Source organism: Thunnus thynnus, chromosome 16 (assembly GCF_963924715.1).
Source record: "Thunnus thynnus chromosome 16, fThuThy2.1, whole genome shotgun sequence".
Classification (NCBI taxonomy): Eukaryota; Metazoa; Chordata; class Actinopteri; order Scombriformes; family Scombridae; genus Thunnus; species Thunnus thynnus.
In genome coordinates, this window is record NC_089532.1 from 16037864 (window position 1) to 16055696 (window position 17833).

The window sequence follows — 17833 nt, forward strand, 5'->3', positions numbered from 1 at the left end:
TGTCCTCTTTGGTTTGGATATGCGTGCATACTCTTATTCGTTTACAATCTAATCAACAACATGACAACTAGCAGCAACACTAAGCTGTAGAACTTAATGACTCCTGTGAGAGCGGACTGTCTGCAGCACATGGTGTTGGGGATTTCCATTCTGCTAACTAAGGGACATTGTCCAAGTGTCACAGGACATTGATTTGTGTTACATGCATACATGGCTTGTTAACCCCTGGCCAGCACCCTCGAGCTCGCCCCACAGGATGATGAATTTCCATCTCTGCAGCAGCTGTCAACACCGTCACATGATGTCTGCATCTTTAATGCACTTTAACTGGTTGGAAAAGTACACAGACTACATTAAAAAAGATTTAATTTGGTAATTTGTGTAACCCACAAAAAATTATTTCAGAGTGTTGTATTTGAATCTCTTTGGACACAAGATGGTTTTAGAGTGACTGGGAGGCGCTTGCAGAGATGAGAAGATTACATTAGCACACAGGAGGTTGCCATCTACTCTGGGATTACTTCACCAAATAATAACATTTGGCTAAAGGAAATTCTATTACCGCAGCTGGGAGGAAGAATCTAAACTTGGAGGCGAGCTGAGGCAGCTGGGAACACCAGGGTTGCCACACACCACCGGAGATGTGTGGGCTTTGTGTGCACAGGTGAAAGACCCACTGAAAGTTAAGGCTGCGTGGCAGCTGCTCTACAACAGTTTGTCTCATGGAAATAAATCTTCCTGAGTGACAGATGTTGGAAAATTAAATTCTTTCATATTATCTTGTTATCCGTCAAGAGAGAGCTGCACTCATTATTTATGTGCCACGCAGAAATGCAGGTGCAAACACACACCGTGTCCAGCATCTGCAGGACTTTGTCTTGTTCACAGGCGTCCAGCCCGTCGATGATGACGGCCATTCGCGTCTGGTTCTGGGTGAAGCCATCGATGGTCTTGGCCATCTTTGACATTAGCTCCACCTCATGTTTCAGAACCTGATGTGAGACAGAGAAAAAAATGTCATGGCTTGAAACAATTTTTACAATGAAAAGACACTCTAATTATAAAATGTATATCTCTGATATAATTACTTTACTGTTTCAGTAACCTTTAAAGGACCAGTGTGTAGGATTTAGAGGCATCTAGGAGTGAGGTCACAGATTGTAACCAACTGAATATCTTCCCCTCCCCTTCCTCTTCCAAGCGTGTAGGATAAACTACAGTGGCCGTGAAACTCAAAAGGCCCTCTCTAGAGCCATGTTTGGTTTGTCCATTCTGGGCTACTGTAGAAACATGGCGGTGTAACATGGCAAGCTCTGTGGAAGAGGACCCGCTCCCTATGTAGATATAAAGGGCTCCTTCTAAGGTAATGAAAACACAACAAATCTTATTTTCAGGGGATTATACATTAATTAAGCCATACTTATGAATATTACATTCCATTTCTGCCAAGTCCGTTCTGCTAGATGCCACTAAATTCTACATACTACACCTGTAAGTACTACCTGGGTGTTTAATGCTAATAACAGATCTTTCTAGCAAAAGGTGGATACAGTATATAAAATCAAAGAGATTATTTTCATTTCATGAGGAAATTGTTCAGATTTGGACGTACAACTTCATAAGCATAAGTAATCCGCCTTAATCATGACACCAGGATGCCTGGGTATTTTCATCCATCTTTGATGTGGTCTAAAGTACATTTATTTTACCTTCATAAATCCTTCACTCTTGAGTTTGTGCAAGTTGTTGGCAGCACTATGTAGGCGTTTCCTCTGGGAGTTGAGGACGGAGTCAGCCACCTGCCACCAGGTTCTACAGTTGAGCAGTAAGGCCAGGCCCACCACACTGGCCATGGCTATCAGTACTGCATTCACTGTCAGGTTCTCAGGGTCCACCTGAGGAATTAAGAAAATTATTATGATTATGTGTCAGGAGATAGTCCACTGGGAAAGTCCCCTTCCCCTGAAGTCACATTTGTCCATATATGAGGTCTCCCTTCCCTCTTTCCTCTTTCTCACTGTCTAAATAAAACAACTACAGAAACAGAATTAAAAGTCTATGCTTCTGATGGGAGACTTTCTTTGGTAAGAACACATTTTATGATTAAAAATAAACAAAACACAGCACTTAAAATTCTTTATGTAATAACATAACATGATATATTTATCATATTCATATATTATGATTTCCATAAAATATATGTGCTCTGGCTGTTGGCTGTTGTTAATTGATCGAACCCACCTTAAAAATAGCCAGCAGGGCCATACCGGTGATCAGGCAGCCCAGCGTCAGGGAAAACAGGACAAAGGAGGGAACACAACATGTTTTCTTCCACTTCTTACCTAGAGTGTGGGAGGCAAGGGGTAATGTGAGGGAGATATAAAAACTGGCTAAACAGTTTCTTCCATTACGCTTTCTGCTCGTAAACAGCATCCTCAACAACCTAACATTGAATTGATGCGTGTAAACATATCTTATAAGTAATATAATTAAGAGGCCTACTTAGTTGCTATTAAACTAGGATACATTTTACTAGTTTCACTGTCATCATAAAGTCGTGCCAAAAAGCAGTACTTATTATACTGGTACCAGCTCAAAACCACTATATAATATTCCAATTTATCAGACATTGACCAATAATTATGTCAGATGGTATTTCCATAACTATCTATCTAAAGTGTGACTGTGTGTGCTGGCTGAAGTGTCACCTTGGATCTCATCATTCTTGAAAACCCTGAACAGCCTGGTGGCCATGAAGCCAAATTCCCTCTCACAGGCATCTGAGAGCGTGGCAATCATCTCTGCCATGGAGGTTTCCCCTCCAACACTGGACAGACGATTATAATCCGTGAACAAGAACCTGTGTGAAATGTGGGAAAGAGAGAGAGAGTGAGAGGGGAAACTAATGCTTTCTCTCACTCAGATAAACAACCTGTAGATGGGACTACATATTTTGTGTTGGACCTGGGAAATTGATATTGTAATATTCTCAAAGCAAACTGTGACTGTGTTGAGTGTATTTCTGTATGTGCGTCATTATCACCTGACAGGCAATGCGCGGGTGGTTTGCTCAGGAAGTTCAGGGGGGTTGACAAACATCAGTTTGAGCAGGAGCTCCAGGTAACCGACTTGACGGGCCAGGCGGGTGCTGATGACCCATGCCCAGTTCCAGCTCTCCCTCTCGCGTCGGCTTCCAAAGTACACCAACACTGGAGAAAGGAGAGCAGGTGGTCAACTGCTTAGAAAGTTAAAACATAACATCCTGTTATCTTCAGCCAGTCGATGTTTAAATTCTCTTCTCAAACATTAAAAGGTTATTTTCTTAAAAGTCAGCAACAGTTTCAGTTGAGAAACTTGAGTCATCACCTTGGTATTGGTTGTACAATGGCACCCTCTAGTGAGCTATGCAGTTTCAAGTATCTTGTAGAAAAGATTCACTTTTTTTATTAACCTTTTTCAAGCTTTTTTTTCTCAGTAATCTGAAGATTATTTTAGGTGCCACCGCTCCGCACTGATCTTATGTTTGTTTAGGTTTGACACCTGATAAGCAGATGGGATTGCAGGAAACTTCCAAGACATGTACTGATATTAGTTTGTTTTTAATTTTAAAAACTGAACTCTATCAACACACACATATTTATATAATTATTTGAAGCTCCCTACATGCTCTTACAATGTAATACAGAAATACTGAAATTCATATGGCCTCTTGCTTTGGTCATAATAATTTTTGGAAGTGCTGGTCAGAAATATTTAGAAGAGCAATCCTAGACTGTATATAAATAATGGACATAGCTACATCGTGACATCACCCATTGGTTTGTTTGTTGACTCCCATTTTGAAGCCTTGAGTTAGGCATTTTGACCGTCATCATCTTGGTTTTTTTAAGCCAGAAGTGATGAGAAGTGACCATATTTGGATGAGAGCGTGGAGCTGGGGAGGAGCTCCCACCTACAGCACCTCATGCAACGCCATGGTAGTGACTTGTCAATCACAAGGTAGCCACACCCTAAAGCTTTCCCTGCTTTATTGTCTATTTTACTCTAAATGGGACCATAATTTACAAAATGAACATCATGCTGTATTGAAGAAGACTTGAAACTAGCGATTGAGACCAAAAACTCATTAGGAAACTGTTTACTGAGGTAATAAATCAAGTGAGAAGTAGAGTCATTTTCCCATAGACTTCTATACAAACAGACTTCTTTTTGGAGCAAGTGGAGTCGCCCTCTGCTGGCCATTAGAGAGAATACAGGTTTAAGGCACTTGTACATTGACTTCACTTTTCAGCCCCGGAGCTGCCTGCTTAGGTGCGATATACGACATTCAGCCCCACTAGATGTCTCACTAGAGCACCAGCATCTCAGACCAAAACAAATGTGCACTTTGTTTACTCAATAAAGTTGGGAAAAAAAAAGAAAGCGGCATCTGGACACACTGCTCATGACACTCAGATAAAACTGTCAGACTAGGCAGTGCTGATCAAATATGGATCAATATTCTGTTACTGCATTACTTATTTCTCCAGTCAAGGGAGGGACTCTCGTTCACTAACATGCATGCTCACATGCCACGACATGCAGAGAGAGGCTTCGATTACAATAAACACAGAGGAAACATGACTTCATTCGCTGTTCAGGACACCATTACTCCACTACATCGTTCTATATCTTACATAAAACACGAGACATTTTTACATAGCAAATAGTTGATTGCTAACATCTACTGGGGCTGAATGTCGTATATTGCACCTTTAAGAACTCCTGCTCTACATCTCTTTTGGGCAGCAGGGTGGCATAGTAACAAAGTTCGAGTGGAGTTTCAGCTCAAAGAATCTGCTCTGCTGAGGATGAGGCTGAGGCTGATGCTAAACCGGCCCTTCACTCTGACCATCTTGTAGAGCAGGTCAAACAAAAGCAGAAACTTCTCCCCCGTCATCTGTTAAGAATCTGATTTGTAGCAAGTCTGTCTTCTTTCTTACCAAAGAAGATGTAGAGCAAGGCAAGGAGGCTGAGGGAGACAGCGATTGCCAGCTTGTGATCAACAGTGAAGCCCAGGACCACGGCCACTGAGCCGCACAGCAGCAGGGTGAGGAAGACCACCAGCCAGGAGAACTGGAACAATGGCTCTATCTGCTGGCCTGCAAATGTCTTCATCTCATCTGATGGACAAGTGGAGAGGAAGGAGAAGAAAATCATGTCAAATATTTCAAGCCTTGAATTCTATTTAACATCAAAACGTTGAGTTGTGGAAGAAACTGAGGCAAGTAACTATCCAAAAAGCAAATTTCCACAATTCTGTACTTTTCATCCTCATATAGGAGACTTTTCTAAAGCAGTGAGGTTACTTACCCTCCAGCTTCTTAAGAAGGAAAGATTTGCCGCTGCCCCACTGAGCGTACAGACCCACACAGATGGGCGGCTGCATGGTGGGCTCGCTCAGGATGTCTGCTAGAGCACTGCTATACAGGTCATAACCCAACATGTCCCCATCTGACTCAGAGGGGGAAAGGTGCTCTGAAAGAGAGAGGGATGAGATGAGAGAAGAAGAAGATTAAGTGCTTAAAGTAGTAACATTTTTTCTGATTCCTGAACAACAAGGCTATGAGCTTGTTTTGTCACACAATTTTTTTTCTGAATGACAGGGAGAAACGGGTCGTACTGGCTCCAAATATCTGTGTGAGGATGCTTTTCTGGTGGGTGCAGTCGATGTTGTATGGTGTCTCTCCAGCCTTGTTTGGGCGGTACAGCAGGCGGCCGTCTTTAGGGTTCCTAAGCAGCAGTTCAGCCAACTTTCGACTCCTCCCTCTGATGGCAATGTGGAGCGGTGTGTCACCTTTCTATGTAGGAAAAAACAAAAACAAAAAACACAGGAATGACTAATTGCTGTTCACTGACAAACTGAAAAGTTACTTTTTAGTATTAATTATATTATTAATGTCTCTCATTGATCTTAAGATATTGGACAGAGTTCCAAGCGAAGTATAATGTGCTGATAATGGTCTGGTAACTGTAACTAGGCCATATTACATAATAGCTGAAGATGACAGCTGAAATTACAATCAAACATTGAAAATGATCTGTGAATAAAAGATGTTTGTGTACAAGGACTGACATTTTTTACTCAGATTTAGTACTTTGGGGATCATGAATATCTGAAGTGTCTTGCTTTTGAAAAACAATTTTAGTACATCTTTACAAGTTCGGTTCTGCAGCTAATGTGGCAAAAACAAACCTGCAGACTGCAGAAATCATACAAAGCCATTGAGTTATTATGATGAGGGTTTTCTGTAGATGTGTTTCTCGTTAGTGTGTTTTACCTTCTCCACAGCAGACACTTTGGCCCCTTTATCCAGCAGCAGCTCCACTATCTCAATGTTCCTCATTTTTGTGGCTTTGATAAGTGGGGTCTCTCCCTCCTAAAATACAAACACACACACACACACACACAACATATCATCATTTCTATTCTTAAATTTATTTTGAACATAAAAGTCTACTTACATTGGACCTTTAATTTCTTTTGTAGATATTTTTAATATAGCAAAAAGAATGTTAATTTTAATTTGATCACAATACAGTATATGAGAAATAATTGAGAAACATGATACTTTAGAAGTAATGATCAAGAAATTCAAAGGATTTGTTCCATACCTTTGTGCAGCTCTCAGTGTCAGGGTTACACTGCAAGATGTCTCTCACCATGGTAGCGTTGCCTTTCTCCACTGCCCAGTAGAGGGCAGTCTTTCCATCCTGATGTGGAAAGGAAACAACAAGGCGAATACTATTTCAGCTTTATCTTAGAAAAAATGAACTGTTTCAGAAATACAAAAAGGCGCATGGACAAGTGTTGAAACAGCACAGCTGTGAATGCAGGACATTTTTAATAAAGCACAGTATACACATAATGAGTAGCATTATGCGTACTGTGTCAGTGTGTGTTTATTTGTGTTAAAGCAATTATATTTGTGTAATTCTAACTCATAGATTAAAGTTCACTTTACCAAAAACAACAGATCCAAGTAAACAGTATTGAGTTGCAGTGTGACAGTTAACAGTAAACAAAAGAAGGCCTCCTGCTGGCTTTTAAACATCAATAAGGCAGCAGAGATAGTGGGAGAGGGGCTCCTACCTGTCCCCTGACGTCAATATCTGCATATTTGTTTAGCAGAGCTCGGACTATCTCCACATGACCTCCTCTCACTGCTCCAATCAGCATTGTCTCCCCACTCTGGAAGAGAGAGACAGAAAGGGAAAAAAAGGAGGGAGATAGGTATTGTATTTAATTCACATTGTATTTCATGTCAACCTCTTTACAACATCTTGTCAGTGTCAAACAGCATGGTGGCAACGCTGCAGTAGGGAGGCCTCACCCTGTCTGGGATATTGACATAAGTGCCGGCATCCAGCAGGTCCTGTACAATCTCTGTGTGTCCCTCCTTGGCAGCAATGGCCAGGGCTGTGTTGCCATCCTTGTCTGTCATGTTGACGTTGGGGTTCCTCTTCAGCAGTTCCTTGACAACCTTTGTGAAGCCGCCTTTCACTGCCACGATCAGAGCTGTCATTGAGTTCTGAAACGATAAAAAAGAAGACATTTAAATGTGCACGTTTGAGGTTCCATAACATTTCAGTATTCCAGATGTTATTCTCCACTTGACTAAGTGTTGTTCAATAATTTTAGTTAATTTCAGCAGCTCTGCTAGACACTACAATCTTAATTACACCTTATTATTGACATCTCATTTAGCAAGCCCAATCACTCAGATATTTTTCCAGGCACTAGAGTCTCTTAATCACATATAAAATAATTGCTCTGCGACATTAGCTACAACAGTTTCATCTGATTATTGATGCTACATATCAAACTATCACATTATTCAGTTTGTATCAGCACAGATGTAACATGACTCCAAGGAGCACAGATGCGCTGCGTCATAGATGCAATCAATTATTTAAAATTGCAGTTTACTAACGCGCTAGTGGCGCTTGGCAGCATTAAATCTTGATTGTGTGAAAACTGAACTGGCGAGAACAGGCAGCTTCATGTGTCGTAGCACCCACAATGAACCCGGAATGCAATTTGACTTGCTGGGCTGTTGAGATACCTGTTCAGTCTGCCAAATAAAATATTTAACTGTTTAGAAAACACTGCCAAATATAATACAAAGTCAAATGATAGTGCGTACAAAGCCATGTAGGACGCATATGTGTTTTCACAGCAGACTTGTCATGGTAGGAAAAGCACAGGTGTTACTAATAACGTTAATGATGGCTCTGTTCTACTGAAAAGTCCCAGCAAGCCATGACGGTGTGACAGTGAGCCAGCAGGCACAATACCAGAACCCTGAAACTGAAGCAGTTCGATGGAATCAGTCGTCATTATTTTCATCATTTACACATGGGCTTTTGTTACTATGATATGTCTAAATGCCTCCCGTGAAAAAGGCCTTTTTGTCATATATATTTATCAACACCCAAATACTAAAATAAATAATTTTCCATATCTTTCCAGATTTCAAACTTTCAAAGGTGTTTCGAAACTTTCCAGAAATATCTTGAAACCTGACAGTAAGACCAACAATAATCTAGATTATCACACTTACCTCTCAATATTGTTTTATTATTTTATCAATAAAAGCATTTTAAATACCATATATATCTTGACTATGATTAACATTCTACAGGAAAATCAAATCTACAGGCCATGTAACAGCAACAGAACATGTATATTGTGTAAAAAGGCCAAAAGCTCTAATAATGTCAAAATTTGAGACATCATAATAGTGCATAATAGTGTTGGATATCGATTGAACGCAACCATTCACAGGATATCTATAATCTACTTACTGCTCCTTCCTGGTCCACATCAGCTCCATTGGCTAGAAGATGCATCACACACTCATAGTGACCTTTCCTGGATGCCCAGATCAGAGGGGTGGTACCGTACTGCAAAGAAAGGACATAATGAAACAATGAAAGAGTGAATGAAACATGTGGAGAGAGATGAACAACCAAGGGACATAAATGTAAAAGAGAAATAATAAATAAAAGAAGAGGGTAGAGGGACGTGAAGGATTGGAGGGTGCACATGGACCATGACATTCAAACCTTTTAAGCTTATACAACTAACTCCATCTTTGACGAACATCTGTCAGTATGTGGTTACCTTGTCTGAACAGTTGACCTTGGCTCCGTACTGTAGCAGGAGATGGACAATCTCAGCGTGGCCTCGACCTGCTGCCCAGATAATGGGGTAGACGCTGTACTGTTGGGACAGCAGACAGGGGTGAAGTCATGTTGACAATAACTAATGATCGGTGTCAGGCCTGCGGTCGTAATAATGCTTTAAGCCACCTCACATGACTGAAACAGCAGATCATGGGGTAGGTATTGCACAGCGCAGGTGAAGCACAGGGTTGTGGCTGTGTTCGCATTTTTGTTACTCTAAAGTTGTTTGCTGATATTTAAAACTAATGTTTATATTAGAGCTGAAACCCTGTAATATATTTACATGTCGCAATCAGAATAAAACACATCATGTGAGCACTTTTACAATAAACCATTCAGAGACTATTTTTAGAAATTAGATTAACAAACTGATTAACAAATTAAAATGTGTCATGTGCTGTGTACATACCTATTATTTGTGTAATTTTCAATGCAAAAAATTAAGGAATAATAGATACCATTGATGATATTACTATGGGGGGGGTACAGTGTGTTCAGTCTTAGTACCTGGCCAGTGATGTTAGGGTTAGCCCCTTTTTCCAAGAGCAGCTGTGCCACATCTGTACGACCTTTATAGGCTGCCCACATGAGAGCAGTCCAACCTCCCTACATTGAAAACACACACAAAACAGAGTTGATTTGTATACATTTTATAGAAAAAATATGCAGACAAAGAGAAGAGAGGGAAAAAAATCACTTCAAAAATTGCCATGTACATATAGCTATAAATATAGCTTTATTATAATAATATTTAAGGGCAACAACAGTTTTCAGTCCCTCCAGAATAGATAAAATCTTAGCAGAATTTGTGGTGGGAACATGTGCTATTTACAGCTGGTGTGACACAATTTCCAGTGAGTGAACAGTATCACACTGTGTGGTTTATTATAATCCCACTGTGATGACTAGCTGTGATCTGTCCTGTGCAGCTTAGACACAGCCCTCACTGCAATGACTCAGTTGACGTCCTGACTCACCACCTAAAGTCACAGACGCTAAGAATTTAAAATCAACTCTACCTGTCTTATCATGCATGATAAAATACTGAAGGAAATAGAAATTTTATAAACCCTTTTCACTACTTAACAATGGTTAGTGCTCATTAGGAATGCATTTGTAGCATTTCTGGCTGCTGGAAATGCACATTGCCTCTTGAGCTGGGACATCTACATCATAAAAATATCCATCATGATCACCCTCAGGTAATAAACACATGTATCTCATTTGCATTTTGCCAATAGTTTACTCATAAATATACAGAACAGCTGCTACTTGACGCTTGCAGACTGTCTGTCTGTCTCTGACAGGTCTGGATCCTATGAGCAAATCACATCATTGCTCCATGTGGAGAAGACCAGAGCTCAGTAAATAGGATTACTACTAGAGAGGAGCCATCAACCAATCGATAATTTCATTTTATGTCCATTTCAAGGCTAATGGATCATATAGTTCAACTAGCGCTGCACTGAATAAAAAAACATTTATGTATATAAAATCAAGACATCATAACTTTATTATATTCTAAACTGTATAAAGGCTACATATTCAGAGTCAACATAGAGCCCGAGTTTGAGCAGTCAGTCAATCTCTGAAGTTTGATGTTTTGAGTATATTTAAAAGATCAGCATGGTGTCTTGTTGTCTCATGTTGTTCGCTATCACTTCTTTTTCTTATACATATTAATTGTTGATTCATTTTAGCACTGAGGATACATTACTATCGCCAGTTTTTGCTCCACCCTGCCTACTTAATCTATTTCACTTTATCTTGATCTTACAGTGTACTGTATTGATTTCTGGAGAACATGATACAATATCAATATGTTGCATAATGGCATGTAACAATTCATTTCTCAGATACAAAACAGACACAAAATGTTTTCAGAAGAATTTATAATAACGTTCCAGTAATTCTCTGGGCTAAATCTTCTTCCCCACCACATCACTTATTTTTTTTTGTCTCCATCTATATCCTCACCATGTCTCGGTGTTCCAGGTTGGCATTGTTCTCCAGCAGTTCCCTCACCACCTCGATGTGGCCCTCCTTAGCTGCTGAGATCAACGCCGTCCAGCAGTCCTGTGCACAGAGACAACCTGTTACCGTGGGAACTCCCATCATGCTCCAATTCCAGTTCAAAGAACAACTGTCCTAGCTCCCCGTGGTACGGCTCGGGAACGGTCAAAGTGCTGTACCTACCAACTGGTCGTACCAGGTGCTCATGGGAACAGGGTGCCAGGAGGGGACAGACAGAAGAGTCAGGAGAGTAGAGTGTGAGAGACAGGAGCGTAATGCTTCACCTTCTCTTCTTTGTCGAAAGTGAGCATAAGTTTGAGTGTGCGGTGTGTAATAGCAGGTTACATGTACGTGAGTTAATGTTAATGAGAGGTGTGGAGTGCGAGCGTGCGTGTGTGTGCCAAAGTAGGAGGGTGTATGCATGCGTGAGTGTGTGCTTGTGTGGGGGCTGGATTCTGTAGAAAAAGGGTGTTGGCCAGCTAGTGGATCCTGTCATTTAGTGGAAAGAGTTAAGTTAAAAGTGTGTAATGAGTTGTCATTATGGCTCGTAATAGCTGTGGACTAAGCCTGTGTGTGGCGAGTTCAGCAAGATGGAACATCAAGGCCACTAGTTGAGCTACATCGTCTTTGTCAAACGGATAATGCGGTTTTAAATGACCACATTGTTTTTCCACCTGTGCCTGGACTCTCATGCGTTCTCCACAAATAAAGCCATAAATCCAAAACGCCACATGCACCTGCGTGTGGGGGTGTGTCCGTATGGGGCGGTTTTAGACCTACGTATGTGTGTGTGTGCGTGCTTACAACATCATCAAAGTTAACGTTGGCTCCTCTCCGGATGAGCTCTTGCAGTATCTCCAGATTGCCCTGCTCTGCCGCCACCATCAAGGGAGTCTGTCCGTTCTGAAATAAGCAGAGAGGGAAAAAGGAAAACTATTTGAAAACATGCCAACAATTAATTATGCAGTTAACTATCTGAAAATTCATCAGAAAATTGACAGATGGTGATATCACTTGATTTGTGATTCTAAATGCTGCACAGCAATATAATAAATGACCACTTTATGCGAAGTGGCAACATTATATTTGAGCATTCTTGTGTTGTTAAATTTATGTTATGTCTACTAGCTAGGACTTTAAGATCCCCTCCAGACATGTCTTATGACATATAAAAATACTTTGAGTAATAAGTCCATTTCATGCTTGTAAGGTACAACTCAGATTTTCAGTGTGGGGAAACAGCCTTCTAGTTTCAAACTCTGCACATACATCACTATGCATAGTGAAGGTTGAACACTCAAGTGAAGTAGCAATGATCAAAACACATTTTTGAGTGGAGGGGAACTTTAAAGGAAGCTTTAAAAGAAGTGGCACTGTGGCAATAATCCCATTCATGCCTACTAAAGAAATAGCCCTTTCAAAAGGGTCACAAATACATGTTGTTGTTTTTTTAAAAAGGTAAGTAAATTCCTTAAAAAAAACTGGGAACTGTATTTTTTAATCAAATGTTACTCAAAAGGAGTAAATAGTGTATTTGCTGGGGGGCTTCTTCAGCTGCAGAATAATACACATTTGGTGCTCTAGTGGGTATTTATTTTAATTTGTGAGATAATAACCTAATGTGTACAGTGTATGTACGGGTTAACAGCTAATGGCTTACCACATACCCCTCTAAACTGTCCCTTTGTTTCTTTCAGGGTACATTACATCAATGTGAGGTTTTTCTTAATTTCTATAAAAAAGTATTAAACTCCTTTAGTAGTTTTCAATGAAACATGAAATCTTCCAAGGGGAGTGAATACTATTTTTAGGCACAGTAACTCATTCATGACCAAACTAAAAGGAAAATATCAACTTTAAGAGGCCACAACACAATTTTTCATAGTGCTTCATACTATTTTGTCTTATCTTTGCAAATGGCTTTCAGCCTCACACAACAGATTCTATTATCCCTTTTCCCACAAAAATTTGACGCATGATCCTTAAGAGCCACCCATTACTGCGTACTCCTCCCTGAAATAAACAACCTGAGTGAACAGGAGGGTTGTTGTGACTTACATCGCCCCTGCTGTCCACATCTCTGAACTTGTCCAAATGTGCTTTGATGGCAGCCAGGTTCTCCTCCTCCACGTAGCCGAACAGACTCTGGACAGCCAGAGAGGTCATCTTCAGGGAGGTGGTGGTATCCATGGCTGAATGCTAACCACCTGTACACCACTGTAGAGGAAGAGGAAAGCCAGTCAGTATTCACGATAGGCAAAGGAAACCTGTGGTATCTATCTGGACTGCACGGCAAAATGTAACACACTACCAAGAGACGAGAAGAGGGTTTAAAGAGGGTGTGGTGTCATTGAAACGATGCTAGGAGAAAAACAAGTGCTGTCCCAAACCCAACTCACACGCACAAACTCACCCATAAAAACAAAAAAAGAAAGTTAGCCAAGCTGTAAACATCCCGAGATACAATCAGAAAAGATGACGTACTATCTTAAAAAAAAAAACATATGCAAGTCTTTAGAGAAAAAAGGAGGATAATGCACTCAACATGCTCATTACACGAGAGCTAACAGAGGCGTTTAGTTCAGTTCAGTTACGTTCGCATGAGCCTGCCTGCTCATGCTGAAAACATGAACTGAAATTTGTCTGCTCACTATAATGAAGGCAGAGCAATCGCGACGCTTCGCTCAAGAAACTGCACTAAGTCATCAAATACCACTGAAGACAAACAATAGTCTGTAAAAGTTCATCCTCTGAAGTAATGATGACTTGGACAATTGGTGCACTCGGCTGTGTGCTCCAATTATATCAAGACTAAAGCCAGTTCTGCCTTTCTCCTTTTACTTAAATTGGACTTAATGAAATTTGTGTAACCGAAAAAAAAGAAAAAGAGTTAAGTTCTGCATTAAAGTGCAGCACAATTTCACTGGAATTGCTTTAAAACGAAGTAGCAGGATCTGCATCTGACAAATCAATACAGACAGCCCACTTTGGGGAGATTATCTGTAATTAGGCTCCACCCTTCTGGAGACTTATTTTAAATTCAGACTAGCATGGCCAAGATTTCTTTTACTCACATCACTGTCCAGGCAGCAATCTAACTGCCTCCAATATTCAGACAAGATCTCCCCAGAACAATAATATAAAACACAACTACTTATATTGCTCCACCTGAAAACATCAAAAATGGTTGCTTTTGCTGGAGTAGGGAATCAGCCGATCGATAAAAAACTCATCAATGATTCATCAAGTTGTTCGCCAGACTTGCGTCCGGCCACAGCGACACTAAATTAGGCAGCTGCATTCATTGCTTGCAAGTTGCCTTGGCAATGGGTTTCACACAAAGATTACCAAACACGCTGCTCAATATTTCAACATAATCCTTGGGACAAGCAGCTCAGGCTCGGGTCAATAAATGCTAAAATGTCACATGCCTGTTGGGCTGTCAGTAGCACAAAGGCCCAAAACAGTCAATTGAGTCCAATCAGAGTGGCCGATCAATGCATATCCTCATCTTTTTTTTCTTTTTTTTCTAAAGTCAGACTACATTTCTTTTGTCAAGGATCACCTGCCTTCCGTTCTCCCATATCAGACAGTGTCAAGCATAAATGGAAAAAAATCCTTTGTTTACAGTGAAGGCAATAGGAGCCTGTTGACACACCCTCCTCAGTTCCTTGTCTCTCAGTACAATAGGTGGACAATTATACCACACAAGAACCAATCAGTAAACCTTAAGCTCTCCCTCTCTCTCTGTTCAGCAATGGTCCGATGGGAGTTCGCACACATCCTTTTAACACAACATGCACCCAGTAAAAACCCAGCAAAGAAAAAACACCAACCAAACCAGTAAAAGCCATGAAAATAGTGACACAATGGAATAAAGCCAGTATGAGAGTGTCAAAAAAAGAGGGACTAAACAGTGTTTAAAGAAGAAGCTCTTACCTCGGTGTAGGGTGAAACTTATATTTGGCTGTTCAACACCAATCTTTATCCCTTGCTTACTCGCACACAGTATCAACAAGCACTGCCAGGCTCACGCTCAGCATCCCCCCCTTTTACTCAAGGCTGAATATTAGATGAGAGGGCTGGCCTACGCCCATCTCTCTTCCCAACACAATAGACACACGCAACTAGATTTCCATTCATTACATGCACTGGCTTGGCACCACACGCAGATGAAAAGGGGAGAGACAATTAAGATGTTGGCCTAATTTGTGTCATTTAATTTTATGTGGACTGCAATAAAGCAAAAAAAAAAAAAAACCCAAAACATTTGGTTGATATTAAAAGGAGCTGTCACTGGTAGATTATCACCAGTTATAGCCAGAATATTAAATGAATCCTGGTGCACTGTGTCTTTCTTTAAAGATCCACTACTACTGGCCACAAGGACCCTCCAAATCTATGAAGTTGCACTGCAAAATATTGACTAATTCAAATAAACATCACAATACTTTAAAGTGAAAGCTGATATATTGTCAAAAATGCTTCAGCCAACTATTATTTTCAATACTCATTGATCTGATAACTTTTTTCCCCAAACCAATGTAAATTTTTCAAAATCCAAAGGTATTTTATTAGAGCTGCAACGATTAGTCGATCAACAGAAAATTAATCTGCAGCTACTTTGATAATCAAATAATCGTTAAAGTCATTTTTCAAGCAAAAATGCCGAACATTCATGGCTCTCAGGTGTGAGAATATGTTGCTTTTCACTTGACAAACTGCAACAAGTACATTTTTGCTGAAAAATTACTTTAAGGATTAATCGATTATCAAAATCTTTTTAAATAATATGTAAATCTACTAATTGAGTGATTGACTAACTGTTTCAACTCTATTTTAGAGAGATGCATTTGTTTAAAAAAGAAAAAAAGGGGCCCATAAGAATACATTTTGAAAGAGGAAATCAATAGTCAAGTGGATGTGTTAACCAAACAGCTCAAGGCATTGAGCACCAGAGCAGCTTATAAAATTGTGTCACATAACTGTAATACAGAAAAACACCATTTTTAATTATGTCAACATACAAATCCCTGAAGATATCTTGTCTGGTGTCAAGATATAAATATTATGTCCATACACGTAATCACTCAGATCTACTATAGGGTCAGATATGGTTCAATGTTTATGTAAAAACACAAACCACTGGATATCATGATGAAAAATCTACAAAACTCCTTGTCAGCTTTGCTGTTATGTGAACATGTGAACTTCGCAGTCAAAAGGTTCTCTAAATTTAACCAGTCAGCTCTTATGGCTTGTCATGTGGGTATGAAACTGCTGAGGACTCAGCTCTTTGACACATACCGGGGTCTCTTCCAAAAAGAAGGTTTACTAAGCTGTCTGGAAAACTTTAAAAAGCCAAACCTGGAGCTGCTCTTTGTGAATCAGCCTTTGTTCCACATTTGAGGGTCTTCTGGGTTTTAGTCAGCAGAGTTGTTATGATAACTCTGTAAAGCTGCTGTTTGGAGTAAATCTCTGGTCACAAGAGTGAGAGTCAGCCAGGGCTCAGTGTCAACAACAGTGTGATAAACATACTGTAGGGTCTATACAGCATGTTTCCTGACTCTATCTGCAACTTTAAATACTATTTCATACCAACAGGTGTGGCACATCAGCCGCTCTGCGTGTCCAAAAAAAAACATCTGGATGACACACATAGACTACACATACCACATGGCCTCAAATATGGCTAGATCAATAAAAGTCAAGTATTAAAATACTTTGTTTCTGTTCTCAGATAGATGGGTTTTGACAAGGATGTTACAGAGAGACAACTTCCTGAATTTGACACGAATTACTAGGAAGCAACAGCAAAAACAGTCGCTAGCTAAACTCCTAACGGCTAACAAGCTAACGCAGAGTGGCTAGCTCTCCCAACGGCTCTTTATACTTTTTAAGTTACAAAAAAAAGTACAGTAAACAACCTGAAGTCCTCTTACCCAGGCTGGGCTTCTCTGAAAACGTCTGAAGTTTGATTCCGGTTCGGAGAGTCAAGAAATACCGCTTTTTCACATCATACTGTGGCTTCTTCTCTCCTCTCTGTGTGTTTTAAAGAACAACGTTAACCTGAGCCGACGCTGCTACGGTGAAGTCAACAGCTCCGCCTCTTCTCTGTTACAGTGGCGTAAACATGTGGCGGAGCAGAGGGGGGCAGTATCAGGAACCCCTCCCCCACTTTCATAAGATTTGCCTGGAAAAACCCCAGCTGACAGGATTACTGTTGGCAGCCAGTGTTTAATTTTTTTTTAATTGGTTGTACTGTAAGTTGGGAAGGGTTAGTGAGACTTATAGCCTAATTAAGGGTTATAAATGTATTTTCACCCTCTAACCTCTACATTATTGCTAATCTCAAGATATAAACAGATATCTTCATATGAATGCAGATATCTGTAGGCAAGGAACAAGATTTTGAGATAGGAGGCATTTTGGTTTCCATTTCTGTCCAGGCGATTTCTACTGGAAGCCAAATTTTTTGTTCCTAGGATGGCGAATCATGACTCACCCCTACTCTGCCCCTGACTGGCTAGTACTCGTTGCTCTTATAATACATCCATTGGAGCTACCTGCTTGGACCTAAAACACCTACAAA

The 17833-nt window shown here is 40.3% G+C and overlaps 1 protein-coding gene across 5 annotated transcripts in view; it reads right to left on the reverse strand.

Annotated features, from left to right (window-relative positions):
- The window catches only part of kidins220a (kinase D-interacting substrate 220a), a 47504-nt gene extending 30143 nt beyond the window's left edge, over positions 1-17361 (reverse strand). For 3 of the 5 annotated variants that reach the window (XM_067615044.1, XM_067615043.1, XM_067615041.1), the window contains exons 1-19: positions 17184-17360; positions 13300-13458; positions 12046-12144; positions 11206-11304; positions 9736-9834; positions 9167-9265; positions 8848-8946; positions 7374-7571; positions 7133-7231; positions 6655-6753; positions 6321-6419; positions 5663-5840; positions 5353-5517; positions 4983-5162; positions 3044-3209; positions 2709-2860; positions 2242-2342; positions 1710-1895; positions 852-992 (exon numbers count right to left, since the gene is read on the reverse strand). In XM_067615044.1, the coding sequence (XP_067471145.1) occupies positions 852-992; positions 1710-1895; positions 2242-2342; positions 2709-2860; positions 3044-3209; positions 4983-5162; positions 5353-5517; positions 5663-5840; positions 6321-6419; positions 6655-6753; positions 7133-7231; positions 7374-7571; positions 8848-8946; positions 9167-9265; positions 9736-9834; positions 11206-11304; positions 12046-12144; positions 13300-13431 (2391 nt within the window). In that variant the 5' untranslated portion in view covers positions 13432-13458; positions 17184-17360. Of the gene's footprint in view, positions 1-851; positions 993-1709; positions 1896-2241; positions 2343-2708; positions 2861-3043; positions 3210-4982; positions 5163-5352; positions 5518-5662; positions 5841-6320; positions 6420-6654; positions 6754-7132; positions 7232-7373; positions 7572-8847; positions 8947-9166; positions 9266-9735; positions 9835-11205; positions 11305-12045; positions 12145-13299; positions 13459-17168 lie in introns of all 5 variants that reach the window. The other 2 variants (XM_067615045.1, XM_067615042.1) reach the window with 2 other exon arrangements.
- Positions 17362-17833: the final 472 nt, after the last annotated feature.